This window comes from Chrysemys picta, chromosome 5 (assembly GCF_011386835.1).
Source record: "Chrysemys picta bellii isolate R12L10 chromosome 5, ASM1138683v2, whole genome shotgun sequence".
Taxonomy (NCBI): Eukaryota; Metazoa; Chordata; order Testudines; family Emydidae; genus Chrysemys; species Chrysemys picta.
In genome coordinates this window covers 3,649,074-3,675,765 of record NC_088795.1, presented here as the reverse complement: position 1 = coordinate 3,675,765, position 26,692 = coordinate 3,649,074, and the positions used below count along the sequence as shown (strand labels likewise).

The 26,692-nt window shown below is 40.0% G+C and overlaps 2 protein-coding genes across 2 annotated transcripts in view; one reads left to right on the top strand and one right to left on the bottom strand.

Moving 5' to 3' along the window:
• The window catches only part of IGFBP7 (insulin like growth factor binding protein 7), a 62,007-nt gene extending 61,499 nt beyond the window's left edge, over positions 1 to 508 (top strand). Inside the window, exon 5 of the mRNA XM_065597446.1 lies at positions 326 to 508. Within this exon, the coding sequence (XP_065453518.1) occupies positions 326 to 345 (20 nt within the window). The 3' untranslated portion in view covers positions 346 to 508. The remainder of the gene's footprint in view (positions 1 to 325) is intronic.
• POLR2B (RNA polymerase II subunit B) lies at positions 498 to 26,692 on the bottom strand. Its single transcript, XM_008162783.4, has 25 exons — positions 26,430 to 26,692; positions 23,295 to 23,367; positions 22,488 to 22,638; positions 19,851 to 19,963; positions 16,280 to 16,499; positions 15,015 to 15,173; positions 14,357 to 14,521; positions 13,180 to 13,376; positions 11,877 to 11,996; positions 11,196 to 11,382; positions 9,525 to 9,668; positions 9,093 to 9,232; positions 8,892 to 9,003; positions 8,387 to 8,541; positions 7,877 to 8,075; positions 7,548 to 7,716; positions 6,952 to 7,048; positions 4,852 to 4,946; positions 4,241 to 4,491; positions 4,062 to 4,151; positions 3,723 to 3,830; positions 3,049 to 3,162; positions 2,780 to 2,940; positions 2,111 to 2,306; positions 498 to 787 (listed from the first exon to the last, which is right to left on the bottom strand). Exons 1-25 carry the CDS (start codon positions 26,446 to 26,448, stop codon positions 698 to 700), a joined length of 3,525 nt encoding a protein of 1,174 aa, XP_008161005.1. The 5' UTR covers positions 26,449 to 26,692; the 3' UTR covers positions 498 to 697.

The following is a 26,692-nucleotide window of genomic DNA, read 5'->3' as shown; positions in this document are numbered from 1 at the left end:
CTGTCTGACTCTCTCAGGCAGCGACAGGCATGAAGTCATCAGATGGCATCTCAGATGCATCAGTAATAAGTACAGTCTAAATGTCTATGTAGTTAGCGAACTACTGACAATGGACATGTTCCAATGACCTTAGTGAAAGGTCCCAATTCCATTACCCTAAGCTATCCAGTTCCCTCAGAAGAAAGAAAAAGAGGAAAGGTCTGATTATCCACATTTAAGTCAATGAAGACCAAAACAGAAAATTCACTCCATTGATATTGGAGTATCTGTAGTGTTACCCTCTTGTAATTATGAACCTGCATCCCTTTTTGTTTTTTTTCCCCAGATGATGGTGCAGAGCTGTGACGTGAGGACTAGATCATTTATGCAGTTTAAGTTAGTATTTTGGAAAGCTGCAACTACTGACTTCTAGTCTAGAGCCTGATAATAAGTTCCTCATTCTTCCTTTTAGTAATGTTTTGCACACATGCTTTTGGCAGAAATACAAATAAATGTAATTCACATTTGACTACAAATCTTTATTTCTATTTACAAAAAGTAAAAAGCTCAAGATCATTTAAACAAAGTGTTCGGATGCAAAACAACCTGATGTAAATGACATATGCAACAGTCTGCATTCAAAATCTTTTAAAATGGAACACTAGAACCAGAGCAAGCATATACGTAAAGTCAGAACTAAAACAGGGCCTTTTAAAGGCTAAACACTCATCATACGAGGTGCAATACTCATGGACATCAGCTCTTGAAAGAGGAGTTTACAAGCATATGGCATTCGCACCAAGGAAATCTGAAAAGGAGGTAAGAAAATTTAGTACATGGTATCTTTTTAAAGATTAATTTCACTCTCCCTACTCACTAAGTAAATAGTAACATTTTGGTACCAAAATTACGAGGCTATTTTTTGGGAGGGTCTAGTGCTTCATATGAAGTTATATTTTTGATAGCCTTTTAGGGAAAGTCTTTACAATTCACCTTGAAGTGATGACTGATCACACTCCATCCAGGGTGGCACTACTTTACTCAATAGTGTTGATATGTTTCTCTACAGGTCCAGATCAACACAACACTCAGTTGGTAGAGCATCAGGCTCTTAATCTGAAGGTCCAGGGTTTGAGCCCCTGTCCAGGCACTTAGCTTTATGGGCTCAAGTCGTGCAATAGGTTAGTGCACAGTACTTCCAGAGCAGTGATGCTGAGGTTGTGAGTTCAAGCCTCACCTAGAGCATCAGTTTTGGGATAACTCAGTGGTTTGAGCATTGGCCTGCTAAACCCAGGGTTTTGAGTTCAATCCTTGAGGGGGCCATTTAGGGATCTGGGGCAAAAATCTGTCAGGGACCATACTTGGTCCTGCTGTGAAGGCAGGGGACTGGACTCAATGACCTTTAAAGATGCCTTCCAGTTCTATGAGATAGTGTTTAATAGGGAGATATACCTATTTATAATTTATCATTTTAATACAGTAGACGTGTCCTTCAGTGGTCAAAATCTGTAGACAAAAGATCTCTCTTTTGCTCCTATTGGTCAAGATATTTTATTTATGCATATTAACTATTACCAGACAATTAAGCTCCTTAGAGGTTGAAGGAGTAACTGAGTTATGGTAGAGAAAAACAATCCTCTTTACAGTTTATACTCGAATATAAACTTCTATATTAATTCAAAACCTGTGATTTCCCTCCCCCAGCACCTCAACTATGTGACATTTAAGTTTATTCCTCTCTCAACCAAAACATAATATTCTGAACAGTTGGAGTAGTGGCAAAGCCATTAAATCAATCCATGAGTTTTACAGCATCAGTTTTTCCCCAAAGGTTAAAAGATTTAATGTTCATTTTCACTTATGTATTTTATAATACTGGGTTTTCAGAGAACTCAAGTGAAATTTCCTGCCAAATGACACAGCCAGAACTCTGGCAATTATAGGGAAATATATGAATGAACTCTGACACTTAGAAAAAAACAAAACACTTGTAGTTATATAGTAACTATTGGGTTAATTTTTGTGTTTTTTACCACTTGCTCTCTTCATCCTCACTCACCATCATACTCCTTTAATCATTGTTTGTTCTTGACTGCAAGTAGAAATACTTGCAGAGGAAATCCATACATACCTGTGTTTTATTACGGCACCCCCTGCACTCGTACGTGTGTGTCCTTGTGTTAGCTATTGCCATTATTCCACAAAGATTGCAAACGTGAACTTGGTATGGGTCTGAAGCCTCAAACAATCTCTCTCTTAAAAACTGAGCTGCTCCATGAGCAATCTGACAGTCTCGCTCCATTTCTCCAAAACGAAGGCCACCATCGCTATAAGGGGGGGGGAGGATATTTTATCATTAAGTCAGAAATGATGGCTCCAGCAGCTATTACGGAGACCTAATTCTGTACAAATACATCAGCAGTATTACAAATAGATGCCTCTGTACCCAGCAAGTTGTCATCATCTCTTCTCCCAAAAATAAGATCATTGGGAAGAAGTCAGCCAAATTATAAAACTGCTGCTCTGACTAACAGTCGGATGACTAAGAAAATTTCTACAACAGATGACAATATAGTGTTTGAACAGACAAACCACAACCAACTCTACTACAAATGACTAAGTCATGTTTTATCTGTCCAAACCTAAGCACACTACCATCAACTCCAAATGGGTGACTAACTGGATGAGACAGTTAAGATACAGCTGCACAGTTGAGGCAGCTAATTCTTCTCTACTTTAGCAAACCAACTGTGAGACTTCAAGGACACTCATAAAAAAGAAAATCCACAAATATTCTTACCGAGATCTACCTTCCATCGGTTGCCTGTTAAGAATCTGAATTGGCCCTCTTGCACGAGAATGAATTTTGTCATCTACCATATGTTTCAACCTCTGATAGTAAGTAGGACCAATGAAGATTTGTGATGTGATTTTGCGTCCAGTGAAGCCATTGTAGAGAACCTGAAGTAAAGAATACAATCTCTGAAGCACAAGCCTAAACTAGACATAACAAAAATGATCAAAACAGACCAATAACCTTTAGCTAGATTGGCATTTTGAGCACTATACCTCATTTCCTCTCAGATGATAGCCATAATCTGATAGTAGATTGGAAATCTTCTGCACATTGACAGCATCATTAAAAGGTGTAGCATCACCAATTTCTCCCTTGTTTGCTGATACCTATAGAGAAAAAGGGTTTGCTGAATACTGTAAGTTTTTATAGACACAAGCTGTGCATTCTATATGAAAGTAGTCAGACAGCATGCAGGTAACTTGAAACAGCTAACCTACTCCCGCTGTTAAGATTTCAGACCCAATGCCTAGGACTGTGTCCAACCTAAACTTTCTAATGGAATGGATATTTTTCTGTTGAACAAAACTTAGACGCACAAGTTACAGGTGGGATTTTCAGAAGCACTTAACACTAGCCTAACTCTGTTACTCCTTTCTTTTCCATAGATTAGGAGACTGCTTGTATAGTAATTCTGTCAATAAAAGCAGCAAAGAAATCCTGCTATAAACACATTGTGGTTTGACCACTGAAGATAGCACTCTAGCTTCTCCCTAAGGAAATTAATATACCTTTTGTTTTGTTACTAGATCCTCAAATAGGAACTTGATTATCGTTCTTTAGTGGGTTAACAAATACCAGAAACTAGCAGATCAGCTTCTCCACAAGATAAAACAAATGCGGTTTACTTCTCAGATTTTAGCTACACAACACAAACTGTTCTCCTTACCTTCCCTTGAAGACATTCAATCAAGTGACCAATTGTCATACGGGAAGGGATGGCATGGGGGTTGATGATTATGTCAGGTGTGATGCCTTCACAGGTGAAAGGCATATCCTAAAGCAGGAAAGAGATTCTCATTATGCCTTGTGAGAAGCTAGGGAGCTCCAACAAAATAAAAATCCAATTCAACTAAGTGACTCAAAGACATTTTAAATAAGAAGAACTGAACAGAGGTTAAATTTAAAGCAATATATTAAGGTAACTTATTTTGCAGGCAATCCACATTAATACGCAAGTTTCACTGTACAATGAGATATAGAAGTGTGAGAAAAAAAAAGTTGCTACCTCTTGTCTGTACTGGATACCACAGGTACCCTTCTGACCATGCCTGCTGGCAAATTTATCTCCAATTTGTGGGATTCTCACAGAGCGCACCTGGAAGGAACAGAAAACATTAGATCAGTGACCAAAAAAAAAAGGGAATAAGTATAAACAACCCAGAAGCCATAGACACTGGTACTGACCCTAATTTTGCAAAACTTGTATCCTTCCTGGTTAAGGGTTACCATGACCTGGTCTACAATACCAGTCTCACTAGTTCGTAGGAAAGTGCTACAGTCCCTCTTTGTGTATCGTCTATTAGTGCTTTCCAGTTCATCTTCGTTCTCAGGCAGAGTTACTGTTTTGCCAATGATGACATCATCTCCTGACACACGTACACCAGGTGCTATCAAACCATCATCATCTAGTTTGTCATAGATGGCATGCCTCATACCTGAGATTAAAGACAAATGAATTCAGAGCCAAAAATCCTTCAAAGTATTTCTACAAAAACATTAAGGATCATGTTCTCAGAATAGTAGACACCATATTTGCATTCTGTGCTAGCACACTCCAGTGTTGTGAATTCATGACATATTAGCAAATGCAGATTCTACTATAAATGTACATGCTGCCAACGTATCCAGAAAGAGAATATTTGTTTTTTTACTGACCATACAAGTTTCTTTGTACCAAGAGCACAAATTTATCATTTACATGTTTACAGTGCAATAGAAACAGTCAAATATAGTAAGGTTAAAATGAAGGACTCTGTCTGGCAATTGCAGGCTTTGTTTCTTCCATCATCTCTTACCCTGACAAGTTTCACGTGTAGGTTTTTCAAAAACTTCTTCTTGGTCAAATCCTTTCTTGGACTCTTGTTCTTTATATGAGCGATAGAACACAGATCTGAAAGAAAATTGAAAAAGAAAAACTTGTTTAGATATCAGTGTTTTTTTTAAGTCATATGCTATAAAACCCCATCTACATCACAACCCAGACCCTTTCTCTGTTTTTATTGATTTGTCCAGAAAAATTCCTAGATTTTACAAAAGCTGATTTTTTAAAAAAAAACATGTTCACACAAGATTTGGACCATTCGAGTGAATGAAGATACAGATTAGGTAGCTAATGTTTGTTAATAAATTAGTCCAAGTGTAAGTGTGAGGCAATGTAGTGGAAGATATATACACATAAACACGGACGTGCATGAGTACAGTGTGTTAATGTGCAGTTCATGCAATAAGCGACAGCATTAACTCCTTTTACTTATAATACACTTATTTTTCTGTCTGTTGCTTTTTCCTGTCCTTTTGTTCCCCCATATTAACCCTGGCATTTACCTAGAAAACGGGGGTTAGTTTTTGCACTGATTTTCACCCGCTTTTAATTTAATTTTTGTAATAAACTGAAATTCCCAGGATATTTTAAACAAAATAAAAACTGAAAACAAACAGCCCTGGCTCACAGCACAGTTGAGTTAGGGTTACTAGTAATGACAAGTCAAAGAATGCTCAGGTCCCACTCAAGAAGTTTTTACTTGGATACTACAGTACAACTTCTAGAGCAAATCAAGGAGAAACAATGAACTCTACAAGGACATTATGACAGTCACTTCTCACACAGTTTTACTCAGATGTCTACAAATAAACTGCTGGTTAGTGGCAGATGGTGGCAACTTTGGGATCTACTATACATCTTACAAAAAAGGGAATTGTGTTATCCCTGTGTTATGACCCAGACTACTTGACTCCTATGTTTCACCCCTTTTCCCTTTGCCTGCCTTTTAGCTTGCATGTTTTGATGGCACCCCATCACCTGAATACTAATGTAAACAGTGACACCACCCCTGCACACATACTGAAACATGATGTGTACAGTGATGAGTAATTTAAGAACGCCCCCCCCCCACCCCCCCCGCATCCATTAAGTTGCACACTGAAGTACACCTGTGTTGCACTAGAGTGCTTTGGTTTTGTTCAGGTTTTTCAATTTCTCTCTTTTTTTAAAAGGCTAGCATATGCATCCACAGCCGTACTTGAAGTTTAAAATTTTTTTATTTTTAAAATGTGCCAGTGAACATAACCAATGCTCACTTTGGGCAATAATTATTCATGCGATCCATAACAATCCAGCACAGCTTCTCATGTCTTATGCTACATAAGTGAACAGATGTGAAGACGCGAACATGCCTCTAAGGTCTATCCAACCAAAAGTGGAACAGACTGTGGACCTAGATAGCCAAAAGACAACAATCAATGTGTCCATTATATCATTCAGGTGTAAGTGAAAGGTCACATCAATGACTATTTGCATCAATAATGGCAACTGTTTCTTATTCTAGAACACCTGCAAAAATCCTCTGTGCAAGCATTTACCACTTCCCTGGCTAACAATAGGATTATATTGGGAAGCTCAAATGCCTGGCATCAAGGGCTCACATAACTGACAGTTCAAAAGAGAAGACATCCAAATCCTATTACATTTAATCTACATACAAATATGATTCAGTGCAGTGAGCAAGAGCTAACTTTAAAGCAAGAGCAGAAAAAAGGTTGGTTGGGAAAGTGTGTCATGTTTTTAACTTTGGCCCTCACTGGAGCTGCAACTTTTGCATCTTCTTGCTGTGGTAGTTGTAACTTTTATAAGTGACTTTTTAAAAAACAAACAAACAAACAATTTTAAACACACTAATAACAATAGGCAATAATCAGTTGCGGGTAGTATTTTAAAATGTCTGACTAAGTTAAAATTTGCTAAAGTTAAAATTTGTCCAGAGGCTTAGAAAAGACACGTTATGTCCTTTAGACATCTGAATAAAGACTGGGAAAGATTTTAATCTTCAAATGAGTAAAACCAACCATAAAATGTACATAAGCAATTTTCTACAGTTCAAAGTTCAGGAAAACCATACCTGAAAAAACCTCTATCGACAGCAGAACGGTTCATGATGACAGAGTCTTCCTGATTATAACCAGTGTATGACGCAATGGCCACAATTGAGTTGATACCTGTCATGCAATAGTAGCAAACGTTTAAAGGACCTACAGCTCATAGAAGCAAGGTTTCTTCATTCAAAATGAACTGTATGCCATATATTTACACTTCCCGGCCAGTTATTAAAGCACACACACACGGCCATGTGGTATTCAATACATACAAAATCGGAATATACCGTAGATTAGAACTTTCAATACAACAGTGACCCCTTGCGGAGATCTAACAAATGCTGATGAAAAATACACTATTTCCAACATTGAATGGGGGGGGGAGGGGGGGGAGATATTCTTTTTAATATACTGTCTGCATGTTGTGGCCTCAGCAGCTACCCTGAGAAGATCTCCTTATAGCTAGTGATGCCCAGATTACTAGGCACAATAATGTGAATGACCAGAAGTTACTAAGCACAATCCTAGTTACTTTTCACAATAATGAATGGTCTTTAAATATTAGTATTTGTGTACATTTTATGCAATACATTTTAGGTTTGCTTATTAAGCCACAACATACCTGCTGGCAACTCTCTAAATCGCAAGTACTCCATAGAGCGTGTAGTCACAAGGGGTTTTTGAGGGTAATACAGCACATGGGCTAGTGTATCCATACGAACGTGAAAGTTTGTAATATAAACTCCCATAGCCTGTTTACCCATAGCAGACTGGTATGTGTTCCTAGGAGACTATGAAGGCAAGAAAAGGAGCAGTGTCAACAGAACATCTATTAAACTCTTCATGCATATACATGTCTACATATGTTAAACATGCTTTTTTAAATTTTCCTTTTGTATTATACTCTCTCTTTCTTTTAAAGTTGATAAGAAAGGAAGAGAGGCTACTGACCTGGTTGTGATCAGGGAAAGGAATAATAGATGCACATACTCCTAGGATCATGGATGGGTGAATCTCACAATGCGTGTAAGTTGAACAGTATGCGACTCCCTTCTCCTGCAAGTCATCTGGAGTCATTGCCAGCATCACCGTCTCTTCTTCTAGTGTATCGATGTATTCTACTACACCACTGGCTACAAGATCCTGCCAACTAAACAATCAAACTGCTCAATGCCTTACTAGTCAAAAGCAACATTTAATACAGATTTCATTAGCCACGTCAAAAAGCAAAACTTATCTTGTTTGAAATTAGGGAATACACCACTGCCTTGATTTGACACAATCATGCTCTATGGCGATTATAAGCAACACTGTGTAGCACACACAAAGTAGTCAAGTAACAAGTTTTTAAATACAACGGTGGCTTGCAGCTTCAGCTGACTTCAAACAAACGCTGAGAAGTATACACCACATTTGGAAGAAAGAGCAAGACATTTTTCCTGTTCTGGGGAGATCTCTTACCTGTAGTTGTTATACTCTCGTTCTTTTAGTTGGTCAATATGCCTCTTCTTCAACAGCAGCTTTTGTTTTTCCACAATTAAAAGTGGCCTGCAGATTCTGCCAGCATCAGTATAGATGCGGATTTCTCGCTCTCTAATATCCCTGATCATGGAGACCTGAATATGCAAACAATGAGAATTAATGGGTTCACACTTTTGAGTCTTTGTATGACCCATGGAATAAGAGTCATGGTACACACAGCAGGAGCAATAACAAAGTGAAGTTCCCCAAAGTGGGAGCCTTTAAGCTACTATCTACAGTATGCGGTGAGTATTAGAGCTCCACTGAACATGGTTCCAATTGGAAAAGGGCAGTTTTCAGCTAAATTTGCTTTTAAAATGGTTTGAGTCACTAAGCCTTTGCAAGGCTTTCCACTTGTCCTCATACCTTAGAAAGGTGTGTTCTGCCTACTACATTCCATCCTTCGCAGCTAGAATTTACATGGTCATTCATTCAGAAAATTTACCTCTGACACAATGATGTCCATCTGACGACGTAATTTTCTTAGTGTGTTCATCAGCTGTTCTGGATCTTTGTGTATCCCTACCCAGCAGCCATTAACAAAGATCTTGGTTGCACTACGAAAAGGAAAGCCAGAATTATTTGAAAAAGCGGTTTTGAATTAAAAAGTTTAAAATTATTCAGAGACAAACTCATTTATACATACTCTGCAATGGCTGCTGGAGATATTTCTTCTAGATTTTCCATACTCCATTCTTCTAAAAATTCCAGAATCGGAGATGGCTGAGACCCCACAGAAATGTAAGCCATCAAGGCTAAGTTCTTCACAAGTCCTACTGCATGGCCCTAACAAACAGATTTAGTTTTGTTGTAAAAACCAACAAATCAATATGCCTTTGAAAAGGCTAGACAAATAGTTTCCAAGAAAACACATACACAGAATTGATAGTGGATTCAGACACAATTACTTTATTAGTTAAAAAACATCTTATGCCTTCACTGCAAATTTAACTTTAAATCTGAAATTAAGTACCAAAATTAAAATGCAACTGCATATTGCAACAAATCTGCAGATGTTCTACTACAATACAAGCAAATATGCTTTTGAATACATTAGCTTCAATGCAACTTGTGTTACCTCTGGAGTCTCAGCAGGACAGACCATTCCCCACAGTGTATTGTGCAGCTGTCTGGGCTTTGCTAGTTTGCCATCTCTACCAATTGGAGAATTCAAGCGTCTCAAGTGGGAAAGCGTGGATGCGAAGGTCAGGCGGTTTAACACCTACATGTAATTGTACGTTTTTAAAATTAGACACCCAAGCTGTATTCTTCATATCACACCATTTCAAAATGCCTACTAGAAGGAAGTCAGTTACCACCTAAACTGACAACTATCGTTATGCCTTTCAACAAAGTAGTTGTAAACAGAAATCAGTTCGCCTCAACTCATCTTAGACTAGAGCGATGTCTTGCCCAGGTCACCCAGAACTGAGAGCCACTGGATTACCGCTCTGCCTCAGCGAGAGATAGCTTTGCTGCTGCTAAGCTCTGTGTTAGGGTGCTGACCATCAGCTTGTCTGCCTTACCAGCAAACTCTTCCGGACTCTGCCAGTCCAAACCTTCCCTTGCAGATAACAGTGAACCCAAGTTCCCCAGAGATGTACTGCTGTAGTGTCCAGTCCCTCTCACAGAAGTTAAGTTTGCTGCCTCCAAAGAGACAGAGCACACAACAGCCTGTTAGATTAGCTAAAGTAAATATAAAATCACTGAGATGGTCTGTAATAAAACAAGAATGGAGTTTATTAACAACCCACATAGGCTTAAGTGATTTCAAGTAAGGGTGAAAGACATGAAAGGTTAACAAACAAAACACAACACACATTCTACTGACTAAAACTGAACTTTAGCAAGTTACAATCTTTGTGTGAGCAGGTTTTTCACCTACAGTCGGTTCCCAGAGACTTCAACCCCTTTGGCTGAAGGACCCAACTCTCCCAGATTTGGAGCACTCTGGCCTCTTTTGTCCCTAAGACGATGTATCTCAATTAATTAATCCCTGTTTCTGCTTGTATTTCATTAAAGCCCATTGTCTGTTTAGCCAGAAAGGCTTCCTGGGGATAAAGCCTCCATCCTTTGTCATCATTGTTAAATGGTCACCTCCCTCACTTGCTAGTTTAAGGGCTTCCTTTACCAGATATGTAAATGTACTCTCCTGGTTTCTGGCCTCACCTGGCTCAATTTACATTGGAGACACAGTCAAGCAGGCGAAACAACATTCGTTTGTCTAGGACAGACTGGGCTTACACACGGCTTGCCAAACACGTTACGAACATATTTCCAGCACATCTCTAATTCTTTACACACACCACACAATAACATTAACGACCAGCGTCTTAGCAGTTTGGATAGGATACCTTACGTGACACCTTTCAGATACAGATTATGACAACAGTGTGTTGGGGCAAGGAGTGCACCAGGTGTTCTGCATTACGGTATGGTATGCCCTTTGCCAGTTGGCGCTGAAGAGGTCCCAGAATCACAGCTAGGTCTCCACTTCAGAGATGACGATACTGGCAGAACTTTTAACTGTGTGCATTTGGGCGTTCAGCAACTTCTATAGTAGGGCTGACCCTGAAAGAACTCTGTTCACCTTTAATATATACTCTGTAGTGATTGCCTAGCCAACATAAAAACTCTGACGTGACAGAATCTTAAAGAGAATTTTTAATATGAGCATTCTGGGTAGGTGGATAGAATCTTTGACAAGACTAAACCTATGCCTTGTCTAAGACTTATTTAGCTATGTTACCTGAGATACTCCTGCTCTGGCCTGATGAGCTTTCTTCTGATCACCCCAGTTCCCAGTAGCCAATGAGTACTTCAAACCATCTGATATAATCCTTGTTTTAATTGCCAGTTCCAAGTTAAAATCTTTCCCTCTGTCAATAAACTTCTGTGCGTATATTCTCACTTCTTTGAGCAAATTTTTAAACATTCTGTTAAAGAAAGCAGAAAATGTAATTGTTAGAAGCCAGGAAGGGTAATCGTAGTAACATTCTGTAGCAGGTCAATTTAATCAAACAGATTTATGGAGAGTTCTTGAAAACAGGACACAGAAAATAGAAGTGAAATGCTCCACAGGAGTCAAAATAGAATTACATTTTTATATGGATAAGGATTCCATCCACGGTTACATTAGGCAGCATAAATATAAAGGCATATAAACTCCTCATCCTACAGGGCATAAGCCAGCAACTAATTGCCTGGAGTTCAGAGAAGTTTCTTCCTATGGACAGGTTATTCCATAATTGTACATCTTGTATCTTCCCCTGAAGAATCCGAGACTGGCCAAGGTCTGAGAGAATATCAGAATTGAAACAATGGTCTGTTCTAGTATGACAGTTTTACATTCCCAACAACTACATGAAATCAGACCCTCTTTAACATTTGAATACCATTCAATGGCTACAATTTTGTTTATCATGCTTACCCTCTGAACAAGAATGCAAGCAATGGCCCTGCCAGATCAAGTCTTTTGTTACCATAATGATCTCTGTCATCAAGTTCTCTTCTGCCCAGAGCTGCCAGTAGTAATCTATGAACCATGTACCTAATAAGATAAAGAGAGACAACTTACTTTGTATTTTAATTAGAACCAGACATTCATCACCAAGACCGGACAACTATTTACAGGTCATATCCACTGGGGTGCCTATGAATTGTCAATCCTAAATCAAATGAAATTATTGCATTTCTAAACACAGACCTCTTTTAATAAGCACAAGTCCTAAACACCCATTCCTTGTTTAAGTCAATACAGACCCTAAAGGAGATTTATTTATTTATTTACTTACTTACACGCAATCTACCCCATTTTTGGATTGGACCTTCACCTGGCCAACGAGTGTGCTTTTTCTCTGTCTTCTATTGTCAAATTTAGGCCCCAGTTAAGTCAGTAAGGCTCTGCATGAGCATGGGGCCACCAACTGGCTGAACTGGGGCCTTGGGCTCCCGATGCAGGGACTGCCTGCCTGTATATCATTAGGCACTGAGCAAGGTGATACCACCCAAATAATTTTAGATGGCCAAGAATACACTACATGGCCTTACAGTCAGTCATCAGCCTGCACCACAACTACACTATCAACTCAAGCAATAAATTAGCAACACAATAGAACCTCAGAGTTATGAACACTAGTTATAAACTGACCGGTCAACCACACCCCTCATTTTGAATCGGAAGTATGCAATCAGACAGCAGCAGAGATTTAAAAAAAAAAAAAAAAAAAAGAAGAAGTATTGTGTTAAATGTAAACTACTAAAAAAAATAAAGGGAAAATTTAAAGAAAGATTTGACATGGTAAGAAAAAACTTTCTGGGCTTGTTTTGTTTAAATTAAGATGGTTAAAAGCAGCATTTTTCTTCTGCATAGTAAAGTTTCAGAGTTGTATTAAGTCAATGTTCAGTTGTAAACTTTTGAAAGAACACCCCCCAGTGTTATGAACAACCTCCATTCCCGAGATGTTCGTAACTATGAGGTTCTACTGTAGTGTCTTTATTTAGGTCATTAACACCACATTCAACTTAAAATCCAATTTCTCATTATTTCTGCCATTTCAATGCTGCAAGGATTGGGTTACAAACACTACAGTAGTATTATTTTGAAAATTGTGGAAACATTTCTACCAGTCTTACATTTCATAAATATCTAAACTAAATTTTGAATCAATTTTGAGTTGATAGTTTCCCTTTCAGATGTATGACACAGCATTTAAGACAAAAAAAAGTCATACCCCAGAAAATAGGCCTTTTTGGTTTCACAAAAGTCACTGACACCAACATGTGGAAGCATTTCCTTCTGTAAGACTTCTTTTGCATACTTAATTCTTTTCTCTTTGGTAACACCAGGCTTTGCACCTCTTGACCCGATGAAGTTTAATGCAACATTCTGTTCCTGGATGACAAATGCTTCATCCAAGGAAGGTTTGACCTAATGCACAAAAGGAAGCAAAATCATTGCATCAGAAGGGGGGGGAATAGATGAAAACATCCATGGATGATTCAGGATTTCAGTTGCATAGCTGTTTATAAAAATTATTTTCAGAAAGTTCTAGTAATCGACTACGTTTTACATACAAATTCCAAAAAAAAAAAAAAAAGTTATTTTTTTCCAAATATAATTCTCCATTATATTGCAATAACTGATTTTTTTTTTTTTAAAGAGGCAGCAGGGAACTTATTCAGATATCTCTAGAATAAGACATGAATACAAAGTGGCAGTGCATGTAGAATTATTTTCTGACGTTACAATTAAGCATGTTTCATCTAAAAATAAAATTTAGTGGGTGATGACAGTTTAAATAAAACCTTCATATACTATGATATTAATACCAAATTAGCTAACATGATGGCAGTCACCACAGACAATGCACCTCCAAGTCAGAAATACTTCTAAACCAACAAATGATGATTGGATCTTTAAATGTTCACAAGATTGTATCATTAAACATGATTTCAAGCTACTTCACAGCTAAGTAGTGGGATTTATTTATTTATTTATTTATTTTTAAAACAGTACATACAGATCAGCTTTTTGTAAAAGACAACTGTGGATCAGTGTGGCCCAATAGGCAGTGCACCAAAAGATAGTTTAGACAGACATCAGTGGGATTTTTGCCACTGATTACAATGGGAGCCGGATCAGACCCTGTAACTGGATACTAAACAGCGCTCTTCCATTCCCACACAAGCACTTCGGGTAAATGTACATTTACCATAATTGTTTTATGCAGAGAACTTTTATTACTTTAACCAATGCAAAAAAACCTAACATTTAAGATTCAAGTGGTACATGAGTCTTAAAATTACAACTGGGATATAGACAGGATGCTTTGAATATAGTAGAAGTAGACAGACAGACTTTAGCTCACTTAACATCATGACCCATGCCATTATTTAAATATACATTACCATTTCCATCATCTCAGGATCTTCAAAGTCATAAATTATGTGCTCTAAAATGTCTCTGTCAGATACAAAACCTAATGCACGGAAAACAATAATGATGGGCACTTCTTGTTTGATATATGGCAGAGTTGCTACAATACGCTGACCAATAGCGCTCTTCTTTGCACCCTAGAGGGGGGACAAGGTAGATCAGTCTCAAATGCATTTGATTTCAAACAAACCAACTTTTTCTGGACTTCAAATGGCTTGAATAAAGTACTTATCTCTCTTGAATAAGTATGGTTTTTGAAACTGAAAATAATTACCATCTACAAAACCATAAATATAAATATAATTAGATTAGGTCTGTCCCATTTCTAATACATCTGTTTTTAAACTATGAATGCCACAGAGCAGCTACTGAATAACATTTTTCATCTTATTCAAGAGGTTACAATTACATACATTAGATTTGAAAATCTAATCACAAATACATATTTAATAGACTATATATTTGATTACACTCTTCAAAGCCAACACACATTTTATCCAAAAAACCCTAAACTTAAATACCATGAGATACTATATAAAGAAAAAACACCAAAAAGTCTTAGAAAATTTCAGCCCAAAAATAAGCCAAATATAAAATATCCACCATTATTAAATTATCTGTCATGCATACCTGCCCTCCTCTGGCCAGCATGCTAACCCATATAGTACTAGTTGGTCGAGAGGAATTCTCCAGGCAGGATCTACATTCTCCTGTGTAGGCATATTTCGAATCTTTCTTTGCAAACACATACACTGTGTTTGTAGCCATCTTCTCTTGAGCAATCAGAACCTATATTGGAAACAAAAGCATTGTTAATAAACAGATAAGAGTAAGTTTACAGTAAGTAAATATAAACATGCAATACCTGTAAGATGTTTAGTTTTTAAATTGACTTCAAACCCATTACTATTTTTTGTCAATTTGCCAATCTTGTTCTTACCCAGCTATTAAAATCTAGCTTGTACTGTACTATCCATATTGGCAGTGCTGTACAATAGCATAATAGTACTTGTTAAGCTCTCCACATAACTATATGCACATTGTTATGTGGTTAAAGGCTGCTTGTTTTGCTGGTGTTTTTTACCTTTAGAAGAACAGAGTTCTAAGGAAATACTGTGTAATAGTATTACTTAATATAGCACACCAGAAACAAGGGACACTCCAAGATCACAGGGGTTTAGAACACATTTATTGCATTTTCTAGTAGTGATGCATTTAGATACTGTTCCGTAGAGGTCTTAGAATGCCTTAAGGGTTAGCATATTGTATCTGAAAAACAACTGTAAAAATGGCATCAGAACATTGATTCCATGTTTGTTGTCTTAATTTCCATGTCAAATGTGCTCAGTGCACAAATAAAAAAAAAATTCAACTGCCAGCGCTGAGAGTCAAATTAGGGTTTTTTCCCCCTCATCACACGAACAAATTATGCCTTTATTGACAGCTGTGCAGTCATAGCGCCTTCAACGCATTTACATAGGTGCACATTAAATGAACTTGGCAAACAATTTAATTGATGAGGCACATGATGGAACAGAATTTACTACTACTTATCATGCTGGTTCTGCTGAATACGAATAAAAGTAGCAAAAACTTATTTTGTCACTAAAACAAGTACATACAACTCTGAATAAGAAGGAAAAGGTTTGTTGAGTTAGAAGGTGCCATTTTTATACTGCCACTTTACAGAGTTAGATCAGAACTACAGTGTTGGAACTGGAAACAAAACTATCAAAAATGTTTTAAGTAGTATTCCATTAAAAAAAAAAAAACAGTTTTCTGATTGGTAGAAAGAGGAACACGTATCATAGTAGAGCCATTTCAATGTATAATGTGGAATTTTCAGTATTGGTTAAACGAACAAACATTTCTTCATGTGAAATCTAATTCTTTACCTTTTCTGATCCATTAATAATGAAATAGCCACCAGGGTCAAGAGGACATTCATTCAGTTCACAAAGATCACGATCAGTCAAGCCATTCAACAGGCAGTATGTTGAACGGAGCATGATAGGAATTTTTCCTATAAAGGTTTTCTGATGCTGTGTCTGTAACTGGTCCTCTCCTTCTTTAATAACTGTTTTAGTTATGTCCACATACAAGGGGGCAGAATATCTATGAAAAAGAAAATACTACATGACTATATTACAGGGGTGGCCAACCTCCGGAGCCACATGCAGCTCTTCAGAAGTTAATATGCAGCTCCTTGTATAGGCACCGACTCTGGGGCTGGAGCTACAGGCACCAACTTTCCAATGTGCTGGGGGGTGCTCACTGCTCAACCCCTGGCTCTGCCACAGGCCCCCTCCCCTGAACCTGCCACGCTGATTGGGAAGTGCAGGGAGGGAGCGGGAGGCACTGATCTGTGAGGCTGCAGGTGGGTGGGAGGCGCTGGGAGTGGGGTTGGGGGGCTGATGGGGGGCTCTGACACATTACTGTGGCTCTTTGGCAATGTACATTGGAAAATTCTGGCTCCTTCTCAGGCTCAGGTTGGCCACCCCTGCTTTATTATAACATTAGAATCATCGAAGATTAGGGTTGGAAGATACTTCAGGAGGTCATCTAGTCCCACCCCCTGCTCAAAGCAGGACCAATCCCCAACTAAATCATCCCAGCCAGGGCTTTGTCAAGCCTGACCTTAAAAACCTCTAAGAATGGAGATTCTATCACCTCCCTAGGGAACCCATTCTAGTGCTTCACCACCCTCCAAGTGAAATAGTTTTTCCTAATATCTAACCTAGACCTCCCCACTGCAACTTGAGACCATTGCTGCTTCTTCTGTTATCAGCCATCACTGAGAACAGCCGAGCTCCATCCTCTTTGGAACCCCTTCAGGTAGTTGAAGGCTGCTATCAAATCCACCCTCACTCTTCTCTTCTGCAAACTAAATAAGCCCCAGTTCCCTCAGCCTCACCTCGTAAGTCATGTGCCCCAGCCCTCTAATCATTTTCGTTGCCCTCCGCTGGACTCTCTCCAATTTGTCCACATCCCTTCTGTAGTGGGGGGGCTATTCCCAATAGAGGCGAATCACTTCCCTCGATCTGCTGGCAATGCTCCTACTAATGCAGTCCAATATGCCGCTAGCCTTCTTGGCAACAAGGGCACACTGTTGACTCATATCCAGCTTCTCGCCCACTATAATCCCCAGGTCCTTTTCTGCAGAACTGCCACTTAGCCAGTTGGTCCCCAGCCTGTAGCAGTGTATGGGATACTTCTGTCCTAAGTCCAGGACTCTGCACTTATCTGATGAGGTTCAACGAGGACTTCTTTTGGCCCAATCCTCCAATTTGTCTAGGTCACTCTGGACCCTATCCCGACACTCCAGAGTATCTACTTCTCCCCCCAGCTTAGTGTCATTCTGCAGACTTGCTGAGGGTACAATCCATCCCATCATCCAGATCATTAATGAAGATGTTGAACAAAACCTGCCCCAGGACCGCCGCCTGGGACAATCCGTTTGATACCGACCGCCAACTAGACATCAAGCCGTTGATCACTACCCGCTGAGCCTAATGATCTAGCCAGCTTTATATCCACCTTATAGTCCATTCATCCAATCTGTACTTTTTAACTTGCTGGCAAGAATACTGTGGGAGACCATATCAAACAAAAGCTTTGCTAAAGTCAAGATATATCACATCCACCACTTTCCCCATATCCACAGAGCCAGTTATCTCATCATAGAAGGCAATCAGGTTGGTCAGGCATGACTTGCCCTTGGTGAATCCATTTTGACTGTTCCTGATCACTTTCCTCACCTCCAAGTGCTTCAAAATGGATTCCTTGAGGACCTGCTCCATGATTTTCCAGGGACTGAGGTGAGGCTGACAGGTCTGTATTTCCCTGGATGCTCCTTCTTCCCTTTTTTAAAAGATGGGCACTACATTTCCCCTTTTCCAATTGTCAGGACCTCCCCCGATCACCAAGAGTTTTCAAAGATAATGGCCAATGGCTCTGTAATCACATCAGCCAACTCCCTCAGCATCCTTGGATGCATTAGATCTGGACATATGGAATTGTGCACGTCCAGCTTTTCTAAATAGTCCTTAACCTGTTCTTTCACCACTGAGGGCTGCTCACCTCCTCCCCATACTGTGCTGCCTACTGCAGTAATCTGGGAGCTGACCTTGTCTGTAAAGATCAAGGCAAAAAAAAGCAGTGAGTACTTCAGCTTTTTCCATATCATTTGTCACTAGGTTGCCCCCCCATTCAGTAAGGGCCCACACTTTCCCTGACTTTCTTCTTGTTGCTAACATACCTGTTAGAAACCCTTCTTGTTACCCTCGACATCCCTTGCTAGCTGCAACTCCAATTGTGCTTTGGCCTTCGTGATTACACCCCTGCATGCTCGAGCAATATTTTTATACTCCTCCCTAGTTATCTGTTCAAGTTTTCACTTCTTGTAAGCTTCCTTTTTGTGTTTAAGCTCACCAAAGATTTTGCTGGTAAGCCAAGCTGGTCACCTGCCATATTTGCTATTCTTTCTGCACATCGGGATGGTTTGTTCCTGTGCCCTCAATAAGGTTTCTTTAAAATACAGCCAGCTCTCCTGGACTCCTTTCCCCCTCTTATTAGCCTCCCAGGGGATCCTGCCCATCAGTTCCCTAAGGGAGTCAAAGTCTGCTTTTCTGAAGTCCAGGGTCTGTATTCTGCTGCTCTCCTTTCTTCCTTTTGTCAGGATCCTGAACTCGACCATCTTATGGTCACTGCTGCCCAGGTTGCCACCCACTTCTACTTCCCCTACCAATCTTCCCTGTTTGTGAGCAGCAGGTCAAGAGGACCACGGCCCCTAGTTGCTTCCTCCAGCACTTGCACCAGTAAGTTGTCCCCAACACTCTCCAAAAACTTCCTGAATTGTCTACGCACTGCTGTATTGCTCCCCCAGCAGATGTCAGGGTGTTTGAAGTCCTCCGTAAGAACCAGAGCTTGTGATCTAGAAACTTCTGTTAGTTCTCTGAAAAAAGCCTCATCTACCTCATCCTCCTGGTCTGGTGGACTATAGCAGACGCCCACCACGACATCACCCTTGTTGCTCTCGCCTCTAAACTTAACCCAAAGACACTCAACAGGCTTTTCTCCAGTTTCATACTGGAGGTCTGAGCAATCATACTGCTCTGACATACAAGGCAACTTCTCCACCTTTTCTCCACTGCCTGTCCATCCTGAACAGTTTATACCCACCAATGACAATATCATTACAATATGAAGATAATGCATTCTAAACTAGAGAAAGCATAAAATAAAGGACTGAAAGTTATTCCAAGAAATTGTTGGTATTGTTCAATTATATTACTTGGTAATAAAGTGCCAATGATCTTTTGTACTTCTCAAGTAGTTTGTTTTAAATATAGGGAAGTAATTCTTCCTTTTACAGGGGATAATTAAAATTAGAGAAAATCCTATTAATTTAAATTGCAGATTTGTTCCTTCATGGTCTCCAACAACTGCTAAGGAGCTTTTTCTTACGTAAGATTTCTCAGTCTGGCTTCATTGGGCATCATGGGTGAAGGTGCGCCATCTCTTTCCCAATGCGTAGGCTTGGAGAGATAGATTTGTTCAAACTTCAACAGGTATCGTGGCTGAAAATAACCCAAAATAACTAATTTTAATGATCAGAATGGCAAGTCACAATATGCATGAGAGAATTTAGAGCTTGTTTAATACATATACAATGCCACACACAGAAATCCCAGTTCACAGATTAGAGAGGTAATCTCTTTCTATATGTCTGTAGACAAACTGCACTTACAACACTTCACTGGATGCCTCATTAACGCAGATGTAGGATAAACTCGAGAGAATTCAGAAAAAAAATATCAAAGGATTAAGATCTGGAAAGGTCGACACAAGTCCTAAATATGTACAGATTCTCTTAGCCATGACTAAAGATATTGGGCAGGAGGGGATGCAATAAAAGAGAAACAGAAGACGGTCTCCAAGTAGTTTGAAGAGTTTGTAACACTAAAGAGAGAGAATAGTTATTTAGCATGCTACAAGGGATTATTCACTAGCAAGAGTGTGATAAAACTAAGGAAAGGCAAGTTTTAGAAAGATTACCAGGAAAAAAGTTTTCTGACAATGAAATCTATTAGTCTCAGGAGCAGTGATAGAAGCAGATTGTTTATTTACAAACCAGACAAATTAGGAGAGAAAAAATATTTTAAGGGACAATCCTGCACTGGCTTGGGTTGAGAATGGAGAAGCAGATTAAAATGCTTAACAGGTCTTGCCCTTCTCACATACTTGTCTATGTATTTGCACACATTTGGTGAGCTAGATGTTTTATTGTCTAGTAAGATCAGATCACATTACAAAATTATTTTGCCTTCACAATATAACATTAATATTTACTGCATCAGCAAGGAAATATGTAAATATGAATTTATAATGGTATTAAAAATCTACTAAGATACAAGAACTTCAAACTTGAAATCACAGTATTTATTTTAAAAGATATCCTGTAAGAGACATTAAATATATACACGACTTTGTTACTCCCAAACCAATCTAAATCAGAAGTACATGGAAAAAAAAGTCCTGGAATTGCTCAATGGCACAAAGCCAAGACTATTTTATTTACATATATTTCTATTGTGCATATAATTGTAGCATCTCAATACACTACACTATGCTACCAAGTGGTAGATGAGAATTTGACTCTCTGTGACTTCTTGCAGGTGGTGGAAAGGGAAGACTAGGAGTTGTGTGAAGAGGACACAAAATTGCAGACAAAAGCCTTATGTCAGTGCAACAGCATGCTTTTCTGGATTATCTGGCGATTTCCACATTGCATAAGCTCTGGTGGGAGCAATTCTATCCATTCATCCAGTAGTAAGGCATAAAAAGACCTCTTGGCAAGAGAACGGGGGAAAAACTTGGACTTCAGCAGGGTGCACATTCTTCTTATGGCCACTTCTTATGCCCCAAGTATCAGTTTCCTTACTCAGCTGTCCAGTGCACCACCAGATATAGATGCACACTGAGCTGATCTGGTAATGGAGATGGATAGTATAAAAAGGAGAAAACCTAATTATAGCTGCTTCAAGAGCTGTATTTCAGATCATAAGCTGTTCAAGTTTTCCCACTGTCATTGTCGGTTTCATGAATGAGTTCTGACAGTTTCTAATTCTGTTAAATGTAGTATGTTCAACAGTGGAATTCAAGTCATTCTTTTAATATACTTATTGTTTGCATTGGTTTACTATAGCCTAACATTAGCAACTTTATTTATAACTGAAAAGGCACTTCCATTCCAATCCCTATTATGGATAGCTTACTTTTTTTCAGTAAGTTGCACCTTATGATGAAATATTTCATACTTGGCTCAGAAGTTTTGCTTTAGTTTTAGTATTTGTACTACCACAGCACCTAGGAACCCCAGTCATGGTGCAGGACCCCATTGTACTAGGCACTGTACAAACACAGAACTAAGAGATGGTTACCCACCTCAACGGGCTTAGAATCTAACTAGAAATCTATTTAGTTATTTTTCAGAAGTTGTTACGCTGTGTGAAGATAAGTATCTTTTGGTTACTAGATTTTGTATCAAGATCTTCACTTCGCTCCAGACAGCTTTTCTTTAAACTTGATATGAACTGTGTCCAGAAGTGTAACATTCACTTGGCCTAGATTGAAAACAATGTTTTGAAATTAAGTTCCAGAAGTTTGAGAATGGCATTCTGATCACATGTAGCACATCATGCTTCTGGAGTTAAGGAATACAATTTGGTAACGTGCCAAATGAGAATAATGAGAGCTAAGCCCTTTTGAATATCTGGCCCCAGATGTGGGTGCTGAAAATTTTTGAAAATCTAGCAGGAAATGAATAAAGGCTACAAAATTTGATATTTCTCGCCCTTGATAAAGTTCATTATGGTCATACTATTTTTGCCAAAAGTGTTATGAGTTTCAACTGCTTTAATGACCCATTCATTTCCCCAAGTCCCCATTAGTAGCATATGCGTTTCTTTTTAGCTATCTCATGCACTAATTGACTGGATGTGCTGCTGCAGCCTTCAGCTGTTCAACTGCAATAAGAACTCCCAGCACAATTTTCATATCTGTACGATTAAAAGAATGAAACTCTGAAAAGATCCCTCTTACTGGCTCTTCAACTTCCCCTGTGGCATGCTGAGCTTCAGCTTGTAGGTCAATAGGTGGGGCATCTTCTACAATTCTCTGCACAGACATCTGGATGAACTCATCGAAAGAATCCAGCTGTTGTCGGACCAACCCCTTCTCATCAAAATAGGAGCTTAGAAAAAATAAGGCATATTGAATTAATCAACGAAAATCCTCAGTTTACATATTCATAAACTATGTTAATTATCAGGTAATGTTTAAAAATTCAAGATAAACATACTGTAATTAATCAAAGGATATTATTGCTATATGAAACAAATCTTTGCTTGTATTTCAACATTGTGCCATGGAAAGAAAACAATTGTTCCAAAGAAACTTTCAAAAAAATAGATAGTAATATTTATGCCCAGATCCCGCAACTTTGTTCCCTATTGACCCACATGCAAGAAGCTGTGGGATCAGAGCCTTAACTTACTTACCAATTCACTATGCTAGCATTATTCTTAGCAATAATGGAAAATATTGTGTTAGTGCTGAACTTGCTATGAAAAATCTTTCAGATTGCTTAGGAAGGCAATGACTTACAAACCATTGACCTTTGGCCATTTATACACAGGACCAGTGCTCTAAAATCTTATATTCTCTCTTTGTAACAGTTCTTTCATTCTTAAAGAGAAAGGATTTATGATTTTGGACATGAAATCTTGGAATTTCCATCACAATAAGTTACCTAATACTAATAAATATTATATGCTGTTTTAGCTCAGGGTACACTTGCCTGATTACTTCACTATCATTAACATTTCTTAGAAAGTTTGATAAAGTTACCTAATAACTATCCAGCATGCTTCTTGCCATAAATCTGGAGTGATTTCATCATCATCTTCATCATATTGCATATCTACCAAGAAAGCAGAACACTCAAATCAGTCTTTCTATTCATTCATGGTTTTTTTGGCTGTATATAGCTTCTAAATACCCAATGACTGTACACAAATATATTATTTTTCTGCAATCTAGTAAGCTTAATACAGGGGTTCTCAAACTGGGGGTCATGACTCCTCAGGGGGTTACAAGGTATAACTTGTGGGGGTCGAGAGCTGCAGTCTCCACCCCAAACCTTGCTTCGCCTCCAGCATTTATAATAGTGTTAAATATTAAAAAATGTGTTTGTTTGTTTTTTTTAACTTATAAGGGGGTCGCACTCAAAGGCTTGCTGTGTGAAAGGGGTCACCAATACAGAAGTTTGAGAACCATTGGCTTAATAAAACCTGTAAGAGGGATAACAGTAGGCTGTGCTCATAGCTTTCCTGTCATACTTGGACTTCAAGCTCTTTGGGCAGGGACCATCTTTCATTCTGTACAGTAACTCCTTGCTTAACGTTGTGGTTATGTTCCTGGAAAATATTACTTTAAGTGAAACGATGTTAAGTGAATCCAATTTCCCCATAAGAATTAATGTAAATGGGGGGGTTAGGTTCCAGGGAAATTTTTTTCACCAGACAAAAGACTGTGTGTGGACGGACGGACACACACACACACACACAAAAAGTTTTAAACAAACAATGTAATACTGTACACAGCAATGATGATTGTGAAGCCTGGTTGAGCTGGTGGAGTCAGAGGGTGGGGAATGCCTTACTGCTAAATGATGAACTGCCAGCAAGCTCCCTCCATCCTCCATTCTGAGCCCTGTCATGTTGTCGTCTCTCCCCTCCCCGGTTGGAGCGTGGGGCAGGAGCATGGGGAGGGGGACACCCTGACATTAGGACTCTCCCTCCCCCCACCACACACAGCAAGCAGGAGGCTCCTGGGAGCAGCTCCAAGGCAGAGGGCAGAAGCAGCACACAGCAGTGGGGGGGGGGGGGGAGACAGCTGAACTGCCAGCAATTGGTAGCCTGCTGGGCAGCTGCCGCACAGGGAACTTAGGGGAGCTAATAGGGAGGCTGCTGGTCCATCGGTTCCAAGCCACCACCAGCTAGTTCCAACAGGCTGCTCTTTCTGCAAGCAGTGAACAAAGCAGGCGGCTGCCAAACAACATTATAAGGAAGCATTGTGCAACTTTAAATGAGCATGTTCTCTAACTGATCAGCAACGTAACAACGTTAGCTGGGACGACTAAGTGAGGAGTTACTGTATTTGCTCAGCACTTAACACAGTGGAGTCCTGGTCCATGTCTGGGGCTCCTAAGCACTACGGTAACACACATAAATTACAATATTTATTATCTGGAACACGGAAAAGTTTTATTACTCCACTGGTCCTTGAGAAAAAGTAGGCAATCTATGAAGGCTTATTATAAAAACAAATTTTTATGGGAACAATACAATTCAGTCTACTTTGTTTCCTAAGGTTAAGTACCTGTTCCTAACACTTTACCACCACTCAGCAGAATATGCATGACAGCACGCAAAACTTGTGCTATCCTAGAGTACCAATTAATAAATCAGTCTGAACTCAATGCAAAGCTCATTAAAGTCAAAAGAAAGATTTTTATTGAAGTCAGTAGGCTTTGGATGAGGCCCTTTATGCCTTTAGTAAAGATCAATTAACTTTCAGTTGTATCTTAACAGATGTTTCAGTTTCCTGTTTATTTAGGAACCATGGACAAGCTATTTCAATATCTAAGCATCTTTCAAATTTTTTGTTATGCTAAAACACATTTTTCACCTGTAGCATCAAGAACGTTGGACACTCATGCAGATATTTAAGTTTTGCCCTCACACTTTTTAGTTTACAGAAAATACTGAATACTAAATACGGTCAAAGGTTGAAACTTTGAAAAACAGGAGCCTAATACTAGGATCCTCAATACATGCCTCCATTTTTCAAAGCACCAGTTTCCCATCAGCTTCCAGTAGGAGCTGCTGTGTGCTCAGCACTTTTGAAAACCAGATCACTTGTTGAAATGCCTAAGTCCAAGTCTACACTAGATTCACAGATTCCAAGGCCAGAAGGGATCATTCTGATCATCTAGTCATAGAACTTCCCCCGAAATAATTCCAGGAGCATAAACAATCTTGAGTTAAAAATTGCCAGGGATGAAGAATCCACCACAACTCTTGGTAAATTGTTCCATTGGTTAATTACTCTTACTGTTAAAACCATATGCTTTATTTCCAATCTGAATTTGTCTAGCCTCAACTTTCAGCCATTACATCATGTTAGACCTTTATCTGCTAGACTGAAGAACCCATTTTCAAATCTTTGTTCCCATGTTGGCATTTACAGACTACAATAAAAATCAGCCTTTTGTTCAGCTAAATAGATGGAGCTCTTCGGCTCCATCACTATTAGGCTTGTTTTCCAATCTTTACATCATTCTGATGGCTCTTCTCTGAACCCTCTTCAGTTTAACAACATCCTTCTTGAACTGTGGGTGCCAGACGTGGGCACAGTCCAGCAAGAGTCACACCAATGCCAAACAGAAGGGTGAAATAACCTCTCTACTCCAGATTCCCCTGTTTGTGCATCCCAGGATCGCATTATCTCTTAGCCACAGCGGGGCACTGGGAGCTCCTGGTCAGCGGATTATTCATCACATCCCCCCACCACCACCATCTTTTTCAGGGTCGCTGCTTCCCAGGACGGAGCCCCCCAGTCTGTAAGCCAGGCCTGGGCTCTGTGCGCCTGGCTATACGCACTGACACTTCGGAAGGACTTGGGGGCGTCCAGCTCCTGCAGGCCCCCCCCGCCCCACACGCGTTTCTGCCGGCACAGCTGCCCCCAGCTCCCCCCCACAGCCTGGCCGGCAGCGAAGCGCAGAGACTCGCTCGCCCGGGGTCCCTCCCCGCGGCACGGCTGCGCTGCAAGGGTTTGCAGGCCCGGCCCGGCGCCTCGGGGGCCTGGGTCTCGTGCCCGCCCCCCGGTGCCCGCTGCGGAGACAGCCTCCCCTCCCCCGGCCCCGCGCGCCCGGCTGAGGGGACGGGACCGGCCCCCAGGGCACGGCTGTGGCGCGCTCACCTTCGTCCGCGTCGTACATCTTGGCAGCGCGGGGTGGCCTCCACTGCAACTACAGACACCGGCCCGTCGCCGCGATGGAGGGGCTGCGAATGCGCAGGCGCGTGACACTAGGCCGAACTGCGGCTGCGCACGATTTAGATCCCGCCTCCTTACCGCACTGCAGCTGCGTGCGGCTCCAGGCTCTCACTTCGGCTGCGCACGCTGTGAGCGGGCCTCCCCGCCTCACTCCCGTTCGCACTGCGGCTGCGCGCGCACGTCGCGCT